Here is a 21,527-nt window from a genome sequence, read left to right on the forward strand (position 1 = left end):
GGCTTCCTTAGTGTTCTTTAGAAAGTGAAGACGGAGACAAAACCTTACCTGCTAAATTACATACGAAACAGCCAAGATCCAGAAACAACCTCAGTGTCTCCCAACGGGTGAATGGATAAAGAAGATGTGAGATACACACACATACCTGGATACACAGTGGGATGCTACTCAGCCATAAAAAGAAGGAAACCCTGCCCTTTGTGACCACAAGGATGGACTTCGAAGGCATTGCGCTAAATGAAATAAGCCAGAGGAGAAAAGAGCGTATGATTTCACTTACATGTGGAATCAAAAAACAGGGGTGCTTGGGTGGCTCAGTCGGTTGAGCATCTGACTCTTGATTTTGGCTCAGGTCATGATCCCAGGGTCGTGGGATGGAGCCCTGTGTCAGGCTCCATGTTGGGTGTGGAGCCTGCTTAAGACTCTCTCTCTCCCTCTCCCCCTCTCCCCTTCTCCCCTGCTCTCTCTCTCTCTCTCTCTCAAATTTAAAAAGATCAATTTCTAAAGAAAACAAAAGACTGAATGAACATAGATCCAGAGAACAGATTGGTGGTGGTTATCAGAGCGGAAGGGGGTCAATTGTATGGTACCAGGTGATAATCAGACTTATTAGGATTATGGTCACTTTGTAGTGTATACAAATATGATTTATTATGTTGTACACCTAAAAGGAATATAACATACCAATTTTACCTCAGTTAAAAAACCAAAAGCAGAAAAAACTTTACCGATACTGTTGGGAGTACAGTCCTAGGAAAGCAGGGATGAGGAAAGGGGAGTGAAACAAGGAAGGTGGGCTGGCCATAGCCTTGTTATAGGTGTTGTTGATTACAGATCTTCGACTTACCACGGGGTTATACCCTGATAAACCCATCGCAGGTTGAAAGTGTGGTAAGTCAGGGGCGCCTGGGTGGCGCAGTCGGTTGAGCGTCCGACTTCAGCCAGGTCACGATCTCGCGGTCCGTGAGTTCGAGCCCCGCGTCAGGCTCTGGGCTGATGGCTCGGAGCCTGGAGCCTGTTTCCGATTCTGTGTCTCCCTCTCTCTCTGCCCCTCCCCCGTTCATGCTCTGTCTCTCTCTGTCCCAAAAATAAATAAAAAACGTTGAAAAAAAAAATTTAAAAAAGAAAGTGTGGTAAGTCAAAATGCATTTAAATGCATTTAATGCTACCAAACGTCCTAGCTTAGCCCAGCTTACCTTAAACATACTCACAACACTTAAGTAGCCTACAGTTAGCAAAACCATCTACCAAAGCCTGTTTTATAACAAAGTGCTGAGTGTCTCACGTAATTCATCGAATACGGTACTGAGAAACAGAACGGCATTCTGGGTGCAGAATGATCGTCAGTGTCCAGGTTGTTGTCCCTCGTGATCACATGGCTGACTGGGAGCTCTGGCCGCCTCTGCCCAGCATCAGGAGAGAAGACCGTCCTGTATATCAATCTAGCCAGGGGAAAGACCCAAATTCATAATTCTAAGTATGGTTTCTACTGAATACGTATCTCTTTAACACCATCATAAAGTTGACCATCGTTAAGTTGGGGATCGTCTGTATTTGATTTCCGTAGAAGTTTTCAGAAGGGTTCTGTAGAACTGTTGTTCCTCTTGCTGGTCCATCCAAAGGGAGTGCGGAGAGGCATTTTATCTGCTGGTTGCCACTCATCTGTTTCTCCCCCTTTGGTCAGAGTTTGCCATGTGAACAGTTAGCTCACACAGGCCTTGGCCTTCATTGGCCTCAACGGGGAGGCCAGGTCCTACATCCTGTGTGCCCAGGTCTAGAGTGATGTGTCATCTAAGCCTGGAGAAGTAGGAATTGGTACTCCAATGGCAGCCTCTGGCCTCGGACCCGCTGCCTTTCAAGAAACTGTTAAAAGATGGTCATTCCCAAGAGGGTTGGCAAAGGGAGGGATTAGGGGACTGCTTCTTTTTATTATGAGCTCTTCTGTACCCGTCTGATTTGCTATTGTATACATGCATTAATTTGAGAAAAGTGAAAATTAAATTTAAAAAGGGAAAATAAATTGCCAAAAACACCCTCAAAATAACTATGAAAGATCTTTTAGGATGCATTTGGGAAAAAAAAATGAACTTCAGATATTGAAAGGTAAAATCTAATTAGTAGTTTATATCAGGAGAATCTTCTTTTAAGGAAATTGGACTTACAGACTCGAACCTTTCTCCTTTCCCACCCATTCCTACCTCACTGCCCGTTTGCATACAGCCCCATGGGACTGAGGTCTAGGAGCTCCTCCCCCTCCCCCAGGGCCGCTGCCAGACCCGGACTCTCCTTGGATTACCCCAGCACACGGTCCCTGACCTGCTTCCCTCTAGCTCTGCTGTAGCTCTTGTACCCATTCACCCGTTGGGAGACACTGAGGTTGTTTCTGGATCTTGGCTGTTTCGTATGTAATTCAGCAGGGAAGGTTTTGTGTCCGTCTTCACTTTCTAAAGAACACTAAGGAAGCCATCTGTCTTACCCCTTGTATCTTCCATCTCTGCGTCTTAGGGTTTGTGGTGTTCCCTTCCTCGCGTCCCCTGCGTTTCTCCATGCCGGATGGGTTTGGGTCTCTTCCTGTCCTAATTTTGGTTGTATCTCTTAAAAATTAACAAAAACCTGTAGTTATTTATACACTCTACTAGGCTGGACATATTTCTTTTTTTTTCCCCCTTTTAAGAAGCACTTATTGAATGTTTATAAGGCAGTCAGCGGAGATGCAACAATTGATTAGACCTGGACAGTTACCTGCCCTCAAAGAGTCCATGTTCTACAGAGGTGATAGATATGTAAACAAACAATTAAAAAAAAATTTTTTTTTAATTGTTTGTTTACTTTTGAGAGAGAGAGAGACAGAGCACAAGCTGGAGAGGGCAGAGAGAAAGGGAGACACAGAATCCGAAGCAGGCTCCAGGCTCTGAGCTGTCCGCACAGAGCCTGAGGCGGGGCTGGAACCCACGGACCATGAGATCATGACCCAAGCTGAAGTCAGACACTTAACAAACTGAGCCACCCAGGCGCCCCTAAACAAATAATTTCAATAGAATAGAAGTGCTGTAGTAGAGTTACGTATTAGGTTCAGTGGGAATACGCGGAGGGAGTGATTTTTTTCCTATTTGGAGGAGGCAAGAGAAGCCTCTGAGAACAGTGGATGACTGGACTAAATATTAAAGAATGTGTAGAAGCTAGGCAGATGGGTAGGAAGGAGAGCGGCTTTCTAAGCAGAAGGACTGGCAGGTGCAGAGAAACTGGAGGTGAGATAGCACAAGGTGTTTTCCAAGACATAATACACGTAAGAGCGCCACCTGGGCCCAGCTGAGCCGCTGTCATCTCTCAGGTGGGTTATTACTGTAGCCTCCTAACTGGCCTGCCTTCTTCTGCCTTGCCCAGTGGTCCATGTGAAACCTAACCCTAACCATGTCAGTTGGCTCAGAACCCTCGCCGGAGAGGAAGGGCCCAAATCCCTGCAGTGGCCTTAAGCTTGGTAAGATTTCTACCCAACACCTCTCTTTCCCCGCTGCCACCTTTCTCCATCTCCTGCCACTCTGTTCTTGCTTATTCTGGTTCAGTCGTACGAGGCCGCCTTGCTCCTAGTTCCTAGAGTCAGCTGAGTACGTTTTCACATCTGAGGCTTTGCGCTTGTGTTCCCTTTGTCTGCGGCGGTCTTCCCCCAGACAGACACACGGCTTGCTCTCTGAATTTCTTCAGGTGTCTGCTCGGTCGTAACCTGCCCTGACTCCCCGGTGTCAGATAGCGGTCCTCTGTCCCTCCAGCCCAGTACTCCTGTACCCTCTTCCTTGCTTTATTTTCCTCCATGGCTCCCCATCTGTTTCTTGTGTGGCTTGCCTGTTTCTTACTTGTCTTTCCTTACTAGAATGTAAACTTCCCAAGGGTAGGAACGTTGTCTTTGTAGTCGCTGTTTCCCCAGCATCTAGAACCAAGTGTCTAGCCCCTCATAGGTACTCAGTAAATACTCGGCAGCAAGAATCAAAACTGGATGGGCGAAGGATTTTGGACTTGAGAGTGTAGGCATCGAGGAGCCTAGGATTTTCAGAAGAGAATTAGTTAACGATATCTTCCTGGGAGCTGCTTAAAAATGGATTGCCTGGGTGGCTCGTTCGGTTAAGCGTTGACTCTTGATTGCCACTCAGGTCATGATCTTGTGGCTCGTAGGTTTGAGCCCCGCATCAGACTCTGTGCTGTCAGTGTGGAGCTTGCTTGGGATTCTTTCTCTGTCCCTCTCCTGCTGTCTCTCTCTAAAAATAAATAAACTTCTAAAAAATGGATTAGGCTGAGGTTGTTTGCAGATGGGAGAATGACTGGAAGAGAGATTCTTGGAATAGCCTGCATGGGAGGTGATGAGAGCGGAAGCGCCTGTTCACCATTTGCCGTGCACAGAGCGCGGATACTCGCACAGCCTTTCAGTGAGCGTGTGTGTTGAATACAGGACTGTAATCGCTTGTCTTCTGTGGGAAGTATTTAAGAACAATTCTTGATATCGTGGTGAGCTTTTTGCAGACTCCTAAAACTAGGAAGAGAAAAGGTTCTTATGTGTTTTACAGACTTAGTGCTTCAGAAGCAGATAATCAACTGTCGGGTCGATTCAATTAGCAGACATTTTCTAAACATCAACTGCTGTGTGCTCATCATTTAATGAGGAAGCTATGGATGAAGCAGCATGTGATTCAGCCCATGGTCTACATAGGGGCTTTACTTGTGAAGTAAATAGAGGAAATACAAGCCATCATGTAGTTGTGGTTGCAGACAGAAGGCAGTTTTGTTGGGGGAAGGGTATAGGGAAAAATTTTGGCTCTTACTGTATGTTACATGATTTACTCATTTGAAGAAGTGAACTATAATAGAACATCCAATGCTATATATATAAAGAATAATTCAATATTTTCTGATTCAGGAGGCACTACAAAATCTTCCTAATATTTTATTCTGAACCTGAGTTAACGGCTTTTTTTCAAGGATATTGCAGTTTAACGTATAGAAGATATGAACTTAATTGCCCATGAAGACAAAATAAAGAGTAAGTTGATTTAAATTGTATTGAAAACTTGGTTAAGATAAAGAATAATCACCCATGAATTGTATAAATCAATTATATTGACTAGAATAGACAACCAACCATATTGGCTGTGGGGACCTTCCGTTTCCAAGGAAGCAGGTAGCTGGACCAGAGTATTTCTTATTGTCTCCTGTGGGTGGAAGACATGATTCATGGATGTTTGAGGTTCTAAATACTGCTTACAGAAGATACGGAAGAAAGAGCTTTTAGGAGGTTGGAGACATTAAGACTACTATAGGGTTTGTCGTTTTTAACCTAATAGACTATTGGTTTGAATGACTCTATTCTGAAATATTTATTTTTCTCTTTAAATATTCATAGCTTTGAGATGGCAGAACTCAGCCTCAGGGGAGAGGTCAGCCTGCCTTTTTTCTGAGTAATTTGAAAGCTGTGTGTATGTGTATGTGTATGTGTATGTGTGTGCGTGCGTGCGTGCGTGTGTGTGTGTGTGTGTGTGTGTGTTGAAGGCAAGTGATTTGGATACAAAGCCTATACCTGTCCTTAGACTTGCATATGCTAGATCCTCTAAATTGTCTTTATTGTAAACATGAATGTACAATATATTGTATTTCCTGTTTTATTTTTATTTATTCTTTGCAAGGGCTCAGGATTGCACTTGGTCCCCTCTTGCACTCCATCTGCCCTTTGGTTAAAACTACTGTAAAAGAAGGAACCATTGTTAGGCTTCCATTTCAGTAGGTTTGCATTAAAAAAAACAAACAAACAAACTAGTTTTTATTCTCTTATCTGTAGGTTCCATATAAGAAGATCCCTCTACTTTGAAGTAATTTACATTTATGGCCACTACTACCTTCCTCTCAGCACTTCCTCCCTCCCTAATCTCTGCCCTTCTTCTAGAAGCGTAGCCGCCAAGGGCATTTTCTAGCAGCACCTACTGTCACCATAATTCTCATCATGCCAGCAAAGCCTCTCAGCGTTTCCCAAACCACCTGTACCTGGAGTACCAGGGCCCTGATACGACACACTGAATCATAATCTGTGGGGGGAAGGATCTTGATCTCAAGAAAAAAAATGTTCCCGGGGTGATCATTACGCACAATTAAATATGGGAATCTTCACTCTCAAGGAGCCAGGTCAAAGATGAGTATGTGGGTGTGCGTGGCACAGCGTAGAGGAGGGGGCCCATACTGTGTGCGTTAGGGATCTTACTGAGACTTTAGCAGGAATAGATGTGCCCCTAGACTATTTTCTTGGAATCAGATAATACTTTCCCTTAAATTTAATATTTTAGTCGGTGATGGGCCTTTTACTACTATAATCATTATGACACAGTCATTAAATCCGTTCTTGTGAATTTCCTCTGGATCCCAGCCGTCTACTCAGTCACGGACAACCAAATGAAGAATGAACCGTTTGAACTGATCCTGAACTCACAAACTAGAGGCTGCAGGGAGTCTCCCTGTGTAGGCTTTTCCTTCCAGTTCTAGATCTACCTGCAGATTGTCCGACATGTCATGGCTCTGGGTAGGATTTATGTTCACTGTCAAAGAGAAAACACATGACTTTTATCTGACTCATTTTGCTATCAGAGATCTTTTCGGGACTGTTAGATACTGATATTTTCAGCTCCAGGTGTTCAGAGGGTGAAACCCTGCTGACAGGAGAAATGGAAACACTTCTGTTTCACAGCCCTCCCTCCAGGTTATTATGGTAGTTTGAAGAACAAAAGGAGGCAGGAATAGTATAATAACCTCACTGTTTTTAGATTGGCAGAGGGGGACGTTTGTGTTCAACACAGAGTTATTTCAAATACCAAAGGACAGAGATTTGGGGCGGCCCAGTTTTAAGTGTGGGGGTAAATGAAGACCCTAGAATGAACTTCACTGAGTGTCTGGTAAATGTGTGTTGTTTTGTCTTTGTGCGTATCCATTCATTTTCTTTCTCGAGGTCTTCTTAGCCTATCGTTCTTCTACAGAGGTTTATAAATTACTTTAGTTGATTCTTGATCTTAAATCCAGCGTTCTGTTTTTTACCTTTCTGTGAGAGGGTCACAGACATCAGGCGGGCACCCCGGCTTTTGGGACAGGGTCTGAGAAGAATGGCCGGCCTTTTCTTAGGCTCTGTCAGCTGAGTGCTTTTTATAAACCCTTTTTTACAGAGGCAGGTAGGGTTTGAGATCTGAGCCTATCCAGGCAAATCCTAGGGGGTACGAATTATCTAATTTGTAAAATGCTTGAAGGCAGGGGCGCCTGGTGGCTCAGTCGGTTAAGCGTCTGACTTTGGCTGAGGTCATGATCTCATAGTTCATGGGTTCGAGCCCCGCGTCAGGCTCTGTGCTGACTGCTCAGAGCCTGGAGCCTGCTTCGGATTCTGTGTCTCCCTCTCTCTGCCCCTCCCCTGCTCATTGCTCTATTCTGTCTCTCAAAAATAAACGTTAAAAAAAAAAAAAATACTTCAAGGCAAAAGTATTTTCTTTTGGTTACAAAGCTAGAGAATTAATTTCCATTTTTCCTACAGCATGACGAAAATGGTAAGTGACCCTGGCCAGGATGATAAACTGGTGAGAAGATCCTCTACCCAAATAACAAAATGATCATTGTTGTGAAGGTGTAAATAAAACGCATATCGATCCCTTTCTTTCAGCGATTCATTCTGATCATAGATGTAATACAGGAATTGGGAAACTTTTCTCTTGCGATAGGATTTGCAGCCCATTGCTTAGAAGCAGCAGCTAGCAGATCAAGTATAGAAGTGGGACCTGAGATTACCAAAGTGAAAAAATGAGGATGAGGCTGGGAAATAAATGGGAAGGAGCGGCTGAGTGCCTTAGTTCGTCGAGTGTCCATCTCTTGATTGGCTCCGGTCGTGATCCCAGGGTTGTGGGATTGAGCCCCCCTCTGCACTGGGTGGGGAGCCTGCTTGAGATTCTCTCTCTTCCTCCCTCTGCCCTTCACCCCTGCTCGTGCGTGTGCAACACACACATGCATGCACTTTTCTCTCTCTCAAATAAAATTAAAAAGAAAAAGAAATGGGAAGGTATAAACAAAAATACTCTTCTTTCTCCAAGATTCCATGGACTTTAATTATCCTACAACAGTTAAGGCAAACAATTCTATTTGGGACCACTGTTTCTGTGTTCTCTTAAAGTACTTTATGCTTAGCTCTATAGCACAAATAATGTTGATGTAATTATTAGTTTAAATGCCTGTCTCACCTTTTAAATTTGGTCCTACAAAAGAAAAGGTACAAAAGACCACCCCAGGGGTGCCTGGGGGGTCTTGGTCAGTTAAGTGTCTGACTCTTGATTTCAACTCAGGTGATGATCTCACAGTTTGTGAGATCGAGCCCCACTGACAATATGGAACCTGCTTGGGATTGTGTCTCTCTCTCCCTCTCTCTGCCCCTTCCCCTCCTAAAATAAATAAACTTAAAAAAAAAAAAGCAAAAAAAAGCAAAATCTTATTTTTGCCCTTGTGCTTCCCCTCCCCCTGATGTTAAAGACTAGGATGTTGTAGGTGCTTAAATGTCAGTAAATAACGGATTCAAGTAATACTCAGAATAACTCCATGTAACAGAGAATATATTTAAGAAACAATAACAACATAGACTCGTTTACCCCAAGCAGTGTGACTTGTGAATAATGAGAAACCTTTTCTTTCAGGTACTGATGAAAGTGTGTGGGTGAATGGGTCCTGAATAGTGAGTCTGCAACTATAAGTCTTAAAAAGCCATCTTGTTCTGCCTATTGCCTATAACTGGTTGGTTGCCACATTCCTTAAATTCCCCCACAGCAGCTCTTGACTCCGTTTTCTTGGCCCCATTACCCTGCTTAGGTCCACATCTTCTCCAGTATGCTACAAACACCTCCTTATTTCTGCCCCCTAATTGCCAATCCCCAAGTATATCCCACATCCTGTTATCTTTACATGAGCTACAACTCTGCTATTCTCCTATTTTGATGGCTCTTCATTACCAAGGAATACTAGTTAAAACCGTCCGTACCGAACAGATTTGGATATTGGGATACTCACTATAGAGCAAAGCATCAGAAAGGATAAGGGAGAGGTTCCAAGTAGGTCTTTTAGACTGGGAATATGATTAACTCAACCAGCAGAAATAAGAAAAGACCGTAATAAACTCACTTTTTGGACACACAGAATTTGCAGTGTAAGTGGGACACGGAAGGCGGAAGGATGGGATCTGAGGAGGAAGAGTGCCCCCCGGAAGAACCGGATGCAGGGTACGATCGAGTCGGACGTCTGGCACTGTATTCATAGTTTCACTTGCTCTCTTTGCATCTGTGCAACAGCCTCTATGGTAAACAGTCCATTTTGCAGCTAGAGAAGCAGGCTAGAAAGGCTTGCGTAATTCGTCTGTACCTGGTAATGGTATGATTGGGATTTTAACTCAGGTCTGTCTTTCAGGCTCATGCTCTTTTTTGTTTTTACTCTGCATCCCATGAAAGCATGGGAGAGAGGACATGGTTGGACCTAAAAATATTTGGAAGTCACCCGTAGGTAGGTAGCAATCAAAGCTCTCAGGTGGCTGTGGGTGAGGGAATAGACGGATAAAGGGGTTGAGACTTGGCCCCTGGGTTATACATTTTTTCTGTGTGACAGGAACCGTTTGCTGTGATTGTGTATTTGATTTTAGAATTAAAACATTTAGCAGAGTTCACATTGTATACCAGAAGACCATATATGGTAATGTATCACCTCTGGTACTCCATGTGATTGAAAGGAGAAAGATGTCATTCTTTTTTTTTTTTAATTAATGTTTCCTCTTTATTTTTGAGAGCGGGGGGCGGGGGGGTGGGCGGTAAAGGGCAGAGAGAGAGGGAGATACAGAATCCGAAGCAGGCTCCAGCCCCTGAGCTGTCCACATGGAGCCCTCTGTGGGGCTTGAACCCATGAGCCATGAGATCATGACCTGAGCCGAAGTCGTATGTTTAACCGACTGAGCCACCCAGGCGCCCTGTTGAGAGACGTCCTTCTTAGCGTTTGTGTTTGTGAGATTGAAGGAAATCGTGATTCTAAAGCACTGGCACATAAATGTTGATGTCTTTTCTCTCCGAAAGGTAGTCTACCATTTCTTTCTTCCTACCCCAACATTCTTCTCCAATTTGATATCGACCCAAGACAACATTTGTTTCATTATATGTTATCCTTCATTACTTACACTCTCTACTCTAGCCAAACGAAGCAGTTTGCTACTGTAGTGTGCCTGTGTGTGACTTCCCATCTTAATCCTTTATTTAAAATTTTTATTTATTGCTTAATATTTATTAGGCCCGGTATGGGATTCTACAGTGTACGAAACAGTCGCCACTCATCATAAAGAAGCTTTTAATAGGAGAGATAAGGCACTTACCGAGATAAGTATAAGGCTTTGAGTTTAAATATCTTGTACACATTTGTAGTGCAAGCCAAGTGCTGTGGGAATACAGGAGAGGGGGGAAACTCTTCTGACTGGAAATGGGGGTGCAACACTTGCTAAAAGTCTGCTCGGTTGGATGCTGGTCTAGATACCGCTGGTTCTTTGTCTTGTGTTCGCCTCACAGTAGATGGCGGTTACGTCTGTGTTGCAGGTGACAAAACCGGGGCTTAGTTTCTTGTTCAAAGCTACACAACTAACAGGTTACCAGGTCAGGATTCAACCCCAGGTTCACTTGGCTCTAAACCTTAGTCTGTTTCCTTTACACCAGAGGTCCCAAAACTATGGCCTACAGGCCAGACCTGGCCCGCTGCGTGTTTTTGTAAGGCTCGTGAACTAAGAATGATTTTTACATTTTTAAATGGGTAGGAAAAAAAAAGTCAAAAGAAGAAGAATATTTTGAGATGTGAGAATTAGATGAAATTTATGTTTCGGTGCCCATCAGTAAAGTTTTTCTGGAACACAGCCGTACTTGGCTCATTTACATACTGTCTACAGCTGCTTTTGCATTGTAACAGTGGAGTCCTGTAGTTAGTTGCATCAGAAATCAGACAGCCTGCAAGGCCTAAAATACTATCTGGCTTTTTATAGAAAAAGTCTGCTGACCCGTGCTTTATGTCGTACTTCCTTTCTAGGGATAGCTTCGTGGAGAAGGGATTATTTGAGGTGATCCTTGGTGTCCGGCTACATTTTCATTAGGCATGAATCCTGTTGGTAGGGGATACCGCATGGGGACCAGCACTGATCCCTGCTATAGCAGTCTGGCTGAGATTTGGGAAAGCACCGTATTTGGGGAATGTAGAAGTCCAGACTCACTGCAACACAGGATTAATGGATGGGAGCTGTGTGTGACATGCCTGTGAGAAAGAGGACCCCACTGGAGACACCACATGGCTCAGTGACTAGCAGCACCAGCCTTAGAATTGGTTTGGATCTGAGTCTGTTTATGCCAGGTATTAGCTAAGTGGTTTTTTGGTAAAACACTTAACCCTTTTAAACATTGGTTTCTTGGTCTATAAAAGGAGAATAATGGAAAGATCTCCCTTTAAAAAAAAGGTTTCTTTAATGTTTATTTTTGAGAGAGAGAGCACAAGCAGGGGAGGGCAGAGAGAGAGGGAGACACAGAATCCAAAACAGGCTCTAGGCTCCCAGCTGTCAGCACAGAGCCCGATGCAGGGCTCGATCTCACAGACCACAAGATCATGACCTGAGCTGAAGTCGGAGGCTCAGCTGACTGAGACACCCAGACACCCCAGCTTCACATTTTATCTTACCAATTCTTTACAACAAGGTGTGGCACTAACATTGCTGTTTTATCAGTGAAGAAACTGGGGGCCACCTGGGTGGCTCAGTCAGTTGAGCATCCACCTTCAGCTCAGGTGATGATCTCACAGTTCGTGGGTTCAAGCCCCACATCGGGCTCTGTGCTGATAGCTCGGACCCTGCAGCCTGCTTTGGATTCTGTGTCTCCCTCTCTGCCCTTCCCCCGCTCACACTCTGTCTCTCTCTCTTTCAAAAATAAATAAACATTTAAAAAATGTATAAATGAAGAAGCTGAAGTGCAGGGAAGTTAGGTTACAACATATTTAAGCGTTTACAGCTTATAGTAAGTGGCAAAGCCGAGATTCAAATTATGTTCTAACCATACACTTCAGCATTGCTCTTGGTAAAATGTGGCTTTTATTGGGTCTCAGGTGGATTTGATAATATTTTAAGTAGTGTTTAAGTAATGGAATAAACAAATTTGTATTGGGGAATAATACATTGAAAACACTGTCATCAGTCACTATATCCCTTACCTTCCTTTCTGGGCATCACCTTGAGCTTTAATCGGAGATGCCATCCTAAAAAGTGTTGAGTCACACTGGCCTGAATTCTATGTGAAATAAAATACTGTTTTCTGTCCTCTTACTATATCTCTCCTTAAACTTTTGTGTAGGTAGTAAAACAACAGTGAGATCGCAGGATATCGAATTGGTTTGTTGAATGATTATTGAGTATGAAATAATGTTATATCCCAAATTTATCTGTTTCACGTAGGTCTCTTCAGGGCTTTTCTTTTTCTTCTTCTCCTTCTTCCTCCTCATCTCCTCCTCCTCCGATTTAAAAATAACTTTAAAGTATTTTACTTACTTATTTATTTATTTATTTATTTATTTATTTATTTATTTAGAGAGGGAGTGAGTGCACACACAGGGGACAGGCAGAATCCAAGCAGCAGGCTTGGGATTCTCTCTCTGTCTCCCTTTGCCCCTCCCCCACTCACACTTTCTAAATAAATAAACAGCTTTTAGAAAATAAAAATAACTTTAGAAAAGCAGCTTTGTCACTCAGTTGTGTCTTCTTACTTTTTAAACCAGAGCGTTAGAAATGCAGATAGCTTTGTTTGAAAATTTGGAAGATCTCACTTTTTAGTATTGTTGTAAATTATGTTGCTGATGGGAAGGCCAGTTAACCAAAGAATTGCTTTGTTTATAATTTCCTGTCCATTCCTGTACTAAATTCATGTGGATATTAGGAGGATTCGATGTAACCTGTTCTTTCTGTCCTCACGGTTAGCTTTCTACAAACTGGGGACCACTCTTCATCTTGGATGTTCGGTTTTATTATTCTGCTCATGCAAACCCCTTAAGTAAGAGTAGTGCCGTGAGGCTCCATGCCAGACGTCGTTCTCGGTGCTGGGGATGCATCGGTGGGCCGAACAGGCAAAAGCTCTCACTTACGTTCCAACAGAGGAGACGAAATAAATGCAGTATTATTATAGATGAGAAGACAGAAATCGGGGTCGAGAGTTTCAATAGAGCGGTCAGGAAAGCTGACATTGGAGCATGGACGTGAGGGAGGTGTGAAATCAGCAGACTGGAACACCCGCGGCACACAGAACAGCGAATCCTGAAGTTGTGTGCTCCGCTTGGTGGGCCGGCAGGCCTGCTCTCAGGGAACTTTCGTTACCCTGGGAGACAGTGCGAAGGACTGAAAGGGAGTACAGTTTGTTTTTTCTTCTCATCTTTCACAAAAGTCAGAATTTATATTCTAGGGAAGAAAGGGGCTTTAAAATTAAATCTTTATTAGATTCTTGTTAAGTGAGATAGAAGCCTGACTTGCATATAGTACTCTTTGTTGTCTGTCAGTCTTGTGAAAGGGAAAATTTATAGACCGCCACATGAGGGAGAAGAGAAATCATGTCTAGTTTTGTAGAGGGTAAGAGTTAATAATTCATTTTCTCAGCTGACATACACCTAAGCCTATGATTAGCCTACGATTTTAAAAACAAACCATTTTCATATTAAACATAGAGGTAAATTCTTGCCTAGAAATGATCATGTGAACTATTATCTCATAGTTTGCCCAGAGGCCAAAGTACTTCGCTTTTGAACTTATAACCTTGGAATATAGCCTGGAAATTTAATAGAAATCTGAAACCATTTAACATTTATAGTAGTAGTAGTAATAAATACTTGGGGAGACTTTCAGACATTGTAGCGGGTATGAAATAAAACGCAGAATCACTCCTATTCCAATTTCATTCCCTTAGCATATAAACCTAATGTGTTTTTCTTTCCACAAAAATAAAAGACCTTCCTATAAGGAGCAAAATAATCTACTGAGAGTTTCTTTTTGACCTTTTAGCAAAGACCTACATTTCCCCTTTTTTCAGGAAACCGCTCAGCCTCCGCCTGCCTCGTATTTCTTTGAAACACATAGCGCCAAGGGTGCACGTAGATCCTATAAAATGTTTTTACCTTTCTTCCCCTAGCCCCCACTGCTAATCGATGTGGCTGTTCAGTTGACTGGGCCAGCTTTGTAAGGCCTGCCCCCGTGGGAGAGTCAATACTGTGAACTGGTGTGCGGGTACCTCACTCCCAGCAGGGCTCTGGGGGGGGGGGGGGGGTGGAGACTGGAGGCCAGAGCAGGTGAGTCTACAAGGAGCTACCTCTGAGCGAGGAAAGCGAGTCCCCTTTGCCATGTTAATCATAACCGGGAGACTGTCTTTTAGCCTTACCGATTATTAAGTAGACCCTTCTTGCATACGGTAAGATTGTATTTATGCCTGGAGTTGGAGTGTAGATCTACAGACACCTTTGGTGGTCTTTACTCTCTTTCGTTCACCAGTCTACCTGAATGTGAATTTGTTTCTTTCATATCTGACTTTAGGCCAGTACATCCTATGAGGGCTTCTGAAACAGCATGCTTCATGGGCGTCTGGGCGGCTCAGTCGATTAAGCGTCCGACTTTGGCTCCGGTCATGATCTCGCAGTTCAGGCGTTCGAGCCCCGTGTCGGGCCCTGTGCTGACAGCTCAGAGCCTGGAGCCTGCTTTGCATTCTGTGTCTCCCCTTCTCTCTGCCCCTCCCCTGCTTGCACATGCTCGCTCACTGTCTCTCTCAGAAATAAATTTAAAAATTTAGAAAAAATTGGAAGCAGTGTGCCTCATGCCACGGGCAGGCAGGTGGGTAGGTAGGTATGGATACGGCCCTGTGGAACTTGACGAAGAGAGAGGATTATTTTATTTCTCTCTTCGGACACCCAGGAGAGCTGAGGAGAAGTCGTGTATAATACCCCGGCCTAGATAGAAATAATGAAAAGAACTTCTATGGTGATGGGTGACAAAGACACACCTTTTCCCTGAAAAATTATAGGTAAAAATTCAAGGTTTTCCTAGCATAATTTCTAAAAACTAAACAAAGGGAAGATTTTTACGTAAAGCACTCCTTAATACCACTTAGAAATGGTTCTTGGACACTGGAGACAGCTGAATTTTGATGCCTTATAACTTTGAAGTGAAAGACCGTGATGAATTTTTGTCTCTAGATAATGTCACTACCATTTTCTTGAGGATAGCACGGTAATTCAGTGCTTTAGCATTTCGGCTTCCTCTTACTGATTCCGTTTTTCATGTCATTCTCTTTTATATTAAAAAAAAACGGGGCACCTGGGTGACTCAGTCAGTTGAGCGTCCGGCTTCTGCTCAGGTCACGGTCTCGTGGTCTGTGAGTTCAAGCCCCACGTCGGGCTCTGTGCTGACAGCTCGGAGCCTGGAGCCCGCTTCGGATTCTGTGTCTCCCTCTCTCTCTCTCCCCCTCGCCCCCTCACATTCTGTCTCTCTCTCTCTTGTCAAAAATAAATAAACATTAAAAAAAAAAGTTAAAAAAGAAAACTTTTGTAGGCTTCATTACAAATGTAATACCTGTTTATTATTAGGAGCCTGAGGAGATTTGGGGGTAGATATGCTTCCTGTTTTGAAGATGATGATGATTTCATGGGTGCACTTGGGTTGTAATTGTCAAGGCTCACAGTACAAATAAGTAGATGCGGTTTGTTGTGTATGTCACTTACACCTCAATAAAACTGTTCGGTTTTTTTTATTGATTAGATGACTAATCAAAACTGGACTTGTTTTGCTGTTACTATGTGTTTCCATTTGTTAGTGAAATTGAACATTTTGATGGTACCAGTCGTTTGCGATTGAACATTTCATCTTCTGTGAATTGTTCAGGTATATTCTTTGCCTCATTTTCTGTTGTCCGGTGTGTTTCTGAATTTGTGTAGCCTACTCTTAGTGATGATGACCCCTTGTCTGTCTCGTCTGTGGCACTTCTTTTCTCCCTGGTTGGTTTTCCTTTTGACTTTAAAGCCCACTTCTCCCCCTTCCCTTCTCCTTTCCTTCCTAACTTACGCAGCCACATGTCTTTTTTTTTTTTTTTTTTTTTCCCTTCCTAGTTTTTAGGTTTCCTGCCTTATTTAAGAATCCCCCAGACCCCAGTTATGCTCTCAAGTTTTCTGGTATTTGCGTAGTTTTCATTGTTCTCTTAGATTTTATTCCTTCTCGAATTTTTCTGGTATGGACTAGGCACCGTGAAGTGCTCATTTGGATAGCCAACTTTTACAAATACCGTGTGGTAAATAAGCCGTTTCCCCCCAAGCAGAGTGAAGTGCTACTTTTATCTTCTGTTAATTTCCTGTATAAACTTGAATCTGTTTTAGGATTATCATGTTCTGTTAATCGCTGTGTATATTCTTACTGTTGTTTCTTTTTTAAGTTTTGTTTGCTTACTGGGGGAAGCGGGGGAGGGAGAGAAAGAATCCCAAGCAGGCCCTGCGCTGTCAGCCCAGAGCCCCATGCAGGGCTCCGTCTCACAAACATGAGATTATGAACTGAGCTGATATCAAGAGTCAGACACTTAACCAGCTGAGCCCCCCCTCCCCCCCAGGCGCCCCATAGTGTTGAGCCACAGTGGCTTTATGGCAAGTCCTAACATACTGATAGAACATGCCTCACTTCATGGTTTTCCCTTTTCTAAACTTTCCTAGGAGTGTTTCACGTACCAAATAGAAAAGTATTTAGGCCTGTTTTCTTCCCTAGACACCATTTGCTTCTGATTAAAAATGGCGTTAGGCGTACGTTTTATTTCGGCAAGGATTAACATTTTTATATTAAGCATTCCTCCAGAAACAAAATGTATCTTTCTATTTATTCAGGCCTTGTTTTACATCCTACATCGTGTGTTCTATACTACACATTTTGTTGCTCTTTTGAATAACTGGCCACTGCTGGTTTTAAAATAGTTATGCATAAATGTGACAGAATTTTATTATTAGGTCTGCTGGTTTGCAGTCAGTTCTTTTGGTGTTTCTAAGTATATAGTTACATTTGTAAGGGTAACTTGTCTCTGTATTATCTTGATCTCCATTTTGTACTTGCTTTTATATGTAGAAGGACTAATAGTGACAGCGCAGTTATCTGTGATTCCTAATAATGACTGGTATTTCACAGCTTAATGTGATGTTTGCTGGGGCGCCTGGGTGGCTCAGTCGGTTAAGCATCTGACTCTTGATTTCAGCTCAGGTCCCATTCTCACTGTTGAGCCCTGCACTGGGTTCCATGCTCAGCATGGAGCCTGCTTAAGGTTCTTTCTCTCCCTCTCTCTGCCTCTCCCTCACTCAGGCTGTCTCACTCTCGAAATAAGTACACATTAAAAATTATGTGTGTGTGTGTGTGTAATATGTAATGTTTGCTGGTGGTTTTTATGTCTTGTTTTTCCTTTGTTATAATTAACAAATGTGATAACATTCTTAGCAAGTGTTCTGTTTAATGAATTTTAACAATTTGGGACCACCATCCTTAATAAGAAATAAAACTTTTCCATCATCTTAGAATGTTCCATAGTACTAGATGTCCATCAACACTCTCCCCCCCCCACCCACCACCCCCCCCAAGAAAAGAGAAAACTAGTTTCTCGCTTCTGTTACGGTAGATTGATGTCTCATTCAGCAGGGCCCTTCAGGTCCATCCCTGCTGTCGGTAGTTCATTCTTTTTGTGTTGTGTAACATTCCATTTTGTGAATCAACCACAGTTTGTTTATCCATTTTCCTATTGATTTCAAGACAGTCATTTTTCAGTTTGGGGCTATTATGAACAAAGCTTCCATGAACATACTTGTGCGAGTGTTTTTGTACACACATGCTTTTATTTCCTTTGGGTAAATACAAGAAGCATTTTAACTTTATAAAAAAGTAGAACCGCAAAACAGTTCTACCAAGCGGATATACTGTTTTACACATTGGCAAGCGGCATATGAAAGTTTTCGTGGCTCCACATCCTTATCAACGTTCCGTGTTTTCATTGGGCGCGAAATGCTAGCTCAGGTTTTTTTGTTTTTAAAGGTTACTTATTTTGGGAGGGAGAGGGAGACAGCACAAGCAGGGGAGGGGCAGAGAAAGAGGGAAAGAGAGAATCCTAAGCAGGCCCTGCATTGTCAGCACAGAACCTGATGCAGGGCTCGATTCCACGAACCGATCCCATGAATCGCAAGATCGTGACCTGAGCCGAGATCAAGAGTGAGATACTTAACCGACTGAGCCACCCAGGTGCCTCCTGTTTGGTTTTAATTTCAGATCCCTGATGACTAATGCTGTTGAGCCGCACATTCATGTATTTCCTGCCCATCGGGATATCGTTTTGTGGGAAGTTGTCTGTTAAAGTCACTAACCCATCTTCAAAAAGATGCTTTGTTCTTTTTGTTACGATTTGTAACAGTTCTTTGTAGATTCTGCATAGGTGTTCTTTGCCAGATAAGTGAGTGTATTGCGAATGCTGCCTCCCAGTCTACACCTTGTCTCTTTATTATCTTAGTGGTACCTTTCAAAGGAGGAAGAAGTTTTAAATTCTCGATGGAGTTCAGTGTATCTATTTTTTCTTCAGCAATTCTTGTTTTTTATGACCCAAGAAGTTTTTGTTTATTGCAAAGCTGTGAAGATTATCCTCTTTTTTTTCCCCTGGAAGTTTTAAAACACTCATATATAGGTTTGTTATCTCTTTCAAGTTAACTTTTATATACATGGGATGAGTTGAGGTTCTGTTTTGTTTTCTTTTGTTTTCCCCCCATTGGGTATTCAACTTTTTTTATTTGTGAAAAAGACTTTCCTTTCTCCCACTGAATTGACTTGATGCCTTAATACTGACTGTACTATTCTCTTCTGTTTCATTCATTGATGTGGGGGGTTTGGGGCGCACTGATGCGAGTTTGTGGGATTTGGGGTACATGGTCATCTTAAGACTGTCAAGTTTTCCAATCCATGGTCATGTATTTCTCCATTTATCTTTGTACATTTGTTCTGTTGGATTTTGCAGAAGAACTCATTGTAGCAACGATGGCTGAAGCTTTCTTTAAAAATAGCGTGAGATCTTTCTGCAGCTTTGGATTCATTTTGTTGGAGATATAGTATGAGTTTAATGGCCATCAGGTTAATGTCAAAAGCCTGCGATAATGTTTAGAAAATGCTGCTGAAAGTTTCAGTTTCCTACAGCTCTCTGTGGGTAGAGAATCCTCTCTTGAACTGAGGGGAAAGAAGGATAGTTGGGACTGAGAGAGAAGGAGGAATAATTGCTCCCTTGCTTGATGGAAATGATGCTCACAAGCAGGAGGAAACCAAATGACATAAACCCAGGTTTTCTTTGATTGCCTAATGATACGATGTTTAAAATACGGTGGGGCTGGGGGGAGCCTATCAAAGTGCTGACATGTTGAAGCATTTGTCCATCTCTGCCAGCTACTTACAGGAGAGTGGCCCAAGACTTTGCAGACTTGTGTATCTTCAGTAAAAAAAAAAAAAAAAAAAAAAAAAAAAGGCTTTGCTTTTGATGGAATGAAATGGGAGGTCAAGGGGGTGGGGAGGATGGGTCCTTCGCAAAATTTGTTCTACAAGATCCAAACTTTTTTATATCTGAACTTAGAACAGAAGTGAGAGAGGGGCCATAGCGCCAAAATAGCCCCTTCTAACAATTCCCTGTAGTTCCTGCATACTTTATTGATACTTCAGATACCGCACTGAATTCCAGGTAAGCATCTGGGAAAGGTTATCACATGGAGAGGTTTCTTGGTGTGCTGTTACCCTTAGCTGGCAGTGATTATGAAGAACTCTTAAATTTTTTTGTCTGGGGATTTTTTTTTTCTATCTCTAGTGTTTATAATTTAAGGAACCTTTATTTTAAACTATTAACCTAGTAGCCAAGACTTAAATAAATCTCTATCTTGAAATACAAACAGTATTTTTTTAATAATATACTTTCCTCTGAACTCTGTGCTCTTAAAACCTAGAGACCTATGTTGTCTGGTTTTGAGAATTTGACTTATAATGTCACCCTGCCTATTGCTATGAATTGTAATTGAACGAACTTGGTTTGTTTTCCTCTGAGAATCACTGTGAAGGGACAGAGAGTGTCCTGAAGAAAATACTAATGGCCCAAACTGATTTCAACTCTTACACCTTTTCTTGTGTGAGAAATTTCCTGGCATTTTTAAAAACTTGGTTTCAAGGAAAATTTTTGACTCTTTGGTAACTAATCAACTTTAATATGGTCACGGGCCTGTTTGGGAATCACAGATTCACCAAAGTGGGGTGTATGTGTCTGCATGCATACGTCTCTGTAGGAGTGCAGAGAGAATATTCAGAGAATTTTGTACTCACCTTAGAAATAATCACATAATGATGGGGCGTCTGGGTGGCTCAGTCGGTTAAGCGTCCAACTTCGGCTCAGGTCACGATCTCATGGTTTGTGGGTTCGAGCCCCGCGTCGGGCTCCGTGCTGACAGCTAAGAGCCTGGAGCCTGCTTCGGATTGTGTCTCCCTCTCTGCACCTACCCCACTCACGCTCTATCTCTGTCTCTCAAAAATGAATAAACGTTAAAAAAAATTTTTTTTTTTTTTTTTTTAAAGAATCACGTAATGAGAATTTAGAGTCACTTTTTCTCCTTATTTTCTCTTCCCTTATTCGTTTCAGGGTAACCAGGAGCCGACAACAACTCCTGACGCAATGGTTCAGCCTTTTACTACCATCCCGTTTCCGCCACCTCCCCAGAATGGAATTCCCACAGAATACGGAGTGCCACACACTCAGGACTATGCCGGCCAGACCAGTGAGCATAACCTGACGCTGTACGGGAGCACGCAAGCCCACGGGGAGCAGAGCAGCAGCTCCCCCAGCACACAGAATGGATCTCTCACGGTAAGGGAGCTCTGAGCGGGGAGGGAGGAGGGCCTGTCATGTTGCAATCCTCGCCTGCATCGCCGGGCCAGCAAACCCTTTGCATTAAGGCAGCGTCTGCCTGACACTACGCGGCATTGATGCAATTTCACTCCTACCCCCTGCACCGTAACTAGAAGGTGAGGACTTAGAATCCTAGCTCGCAGCCACTGCCCAGGAGCTTACAGTCAAGAGACAGGACAGACAACACAGCAAGGCGAGGGCACAACGAGGGGGGCGCTGCTCTGGTCAGTTTCGCCCATTCGCTTCAGTTCGTCTTGCGGCCCCCCGCCCCCCATGTGGTACCACACGGTCTCTCGGCAGCTCTGTTCTGCACGGGGTCACCTCCCGCTTCCTGGAGACGCTCACTAGGCTCTTGGCTCTCCAGACACTCCCCGTTGCCCTCCTGCCCCCCGGAAGTCCTCTCTCAGTCCCCTCTGCTGGCAGCTTCTCTTTCTCTGTTCGATTTTGAGATGTTACAGCACTCCAGGCCTGGATCCTAGGACCCCCATCCTCTTATTTTGTGTCTTCTCTCTCTAT

General features: G+C 43.2%; 1 protein-coding gene across 31 annotated transcripts in view; it reads left to right on the forward strand.

Moving 5' to 3' along the window:
* The window catches only part of RBFOX2 (RNA binding fox-1 homolog 2), a 287,236-nt gene that overhangs the window by 200,860 nt on the left and 64,849 nt on the right, over positions 1-21,527 (forward strand). For all 31 annotated transcript variants that reach the window (XR_009265356.1, XM_058741415.1, XM_058741419.1 and 28 more), the window contains one exon: positions 20,745-20,969. Coding sequence is in view for 30 of the 31 variants with exons in the window: in XM_058741415.1 (XP_058597398.1) it covers positions 20,745-20,969 (225 nt within the window). In the remaining variant the exon portion in view is untranslated. The remainder of the gene's footprint in view (positions 1-20,744; positions 20,970-21,527) is intronic.

Source organism: Neofelis nebulosa, chromosome 8 (assembly GCF_028018385.1).
Source record: "Neofelis nebulosa isolate mNeoNeb1 chromosome 8, mNeoNeb1.pri, whole genome shotgun sequence".
NCBI classification, from domain to species: Eukaryota; Metazoa; Chordata; class Mammalia; order Carnivora; family Felidae; genus Neofelis; species Neofelis nebulosa.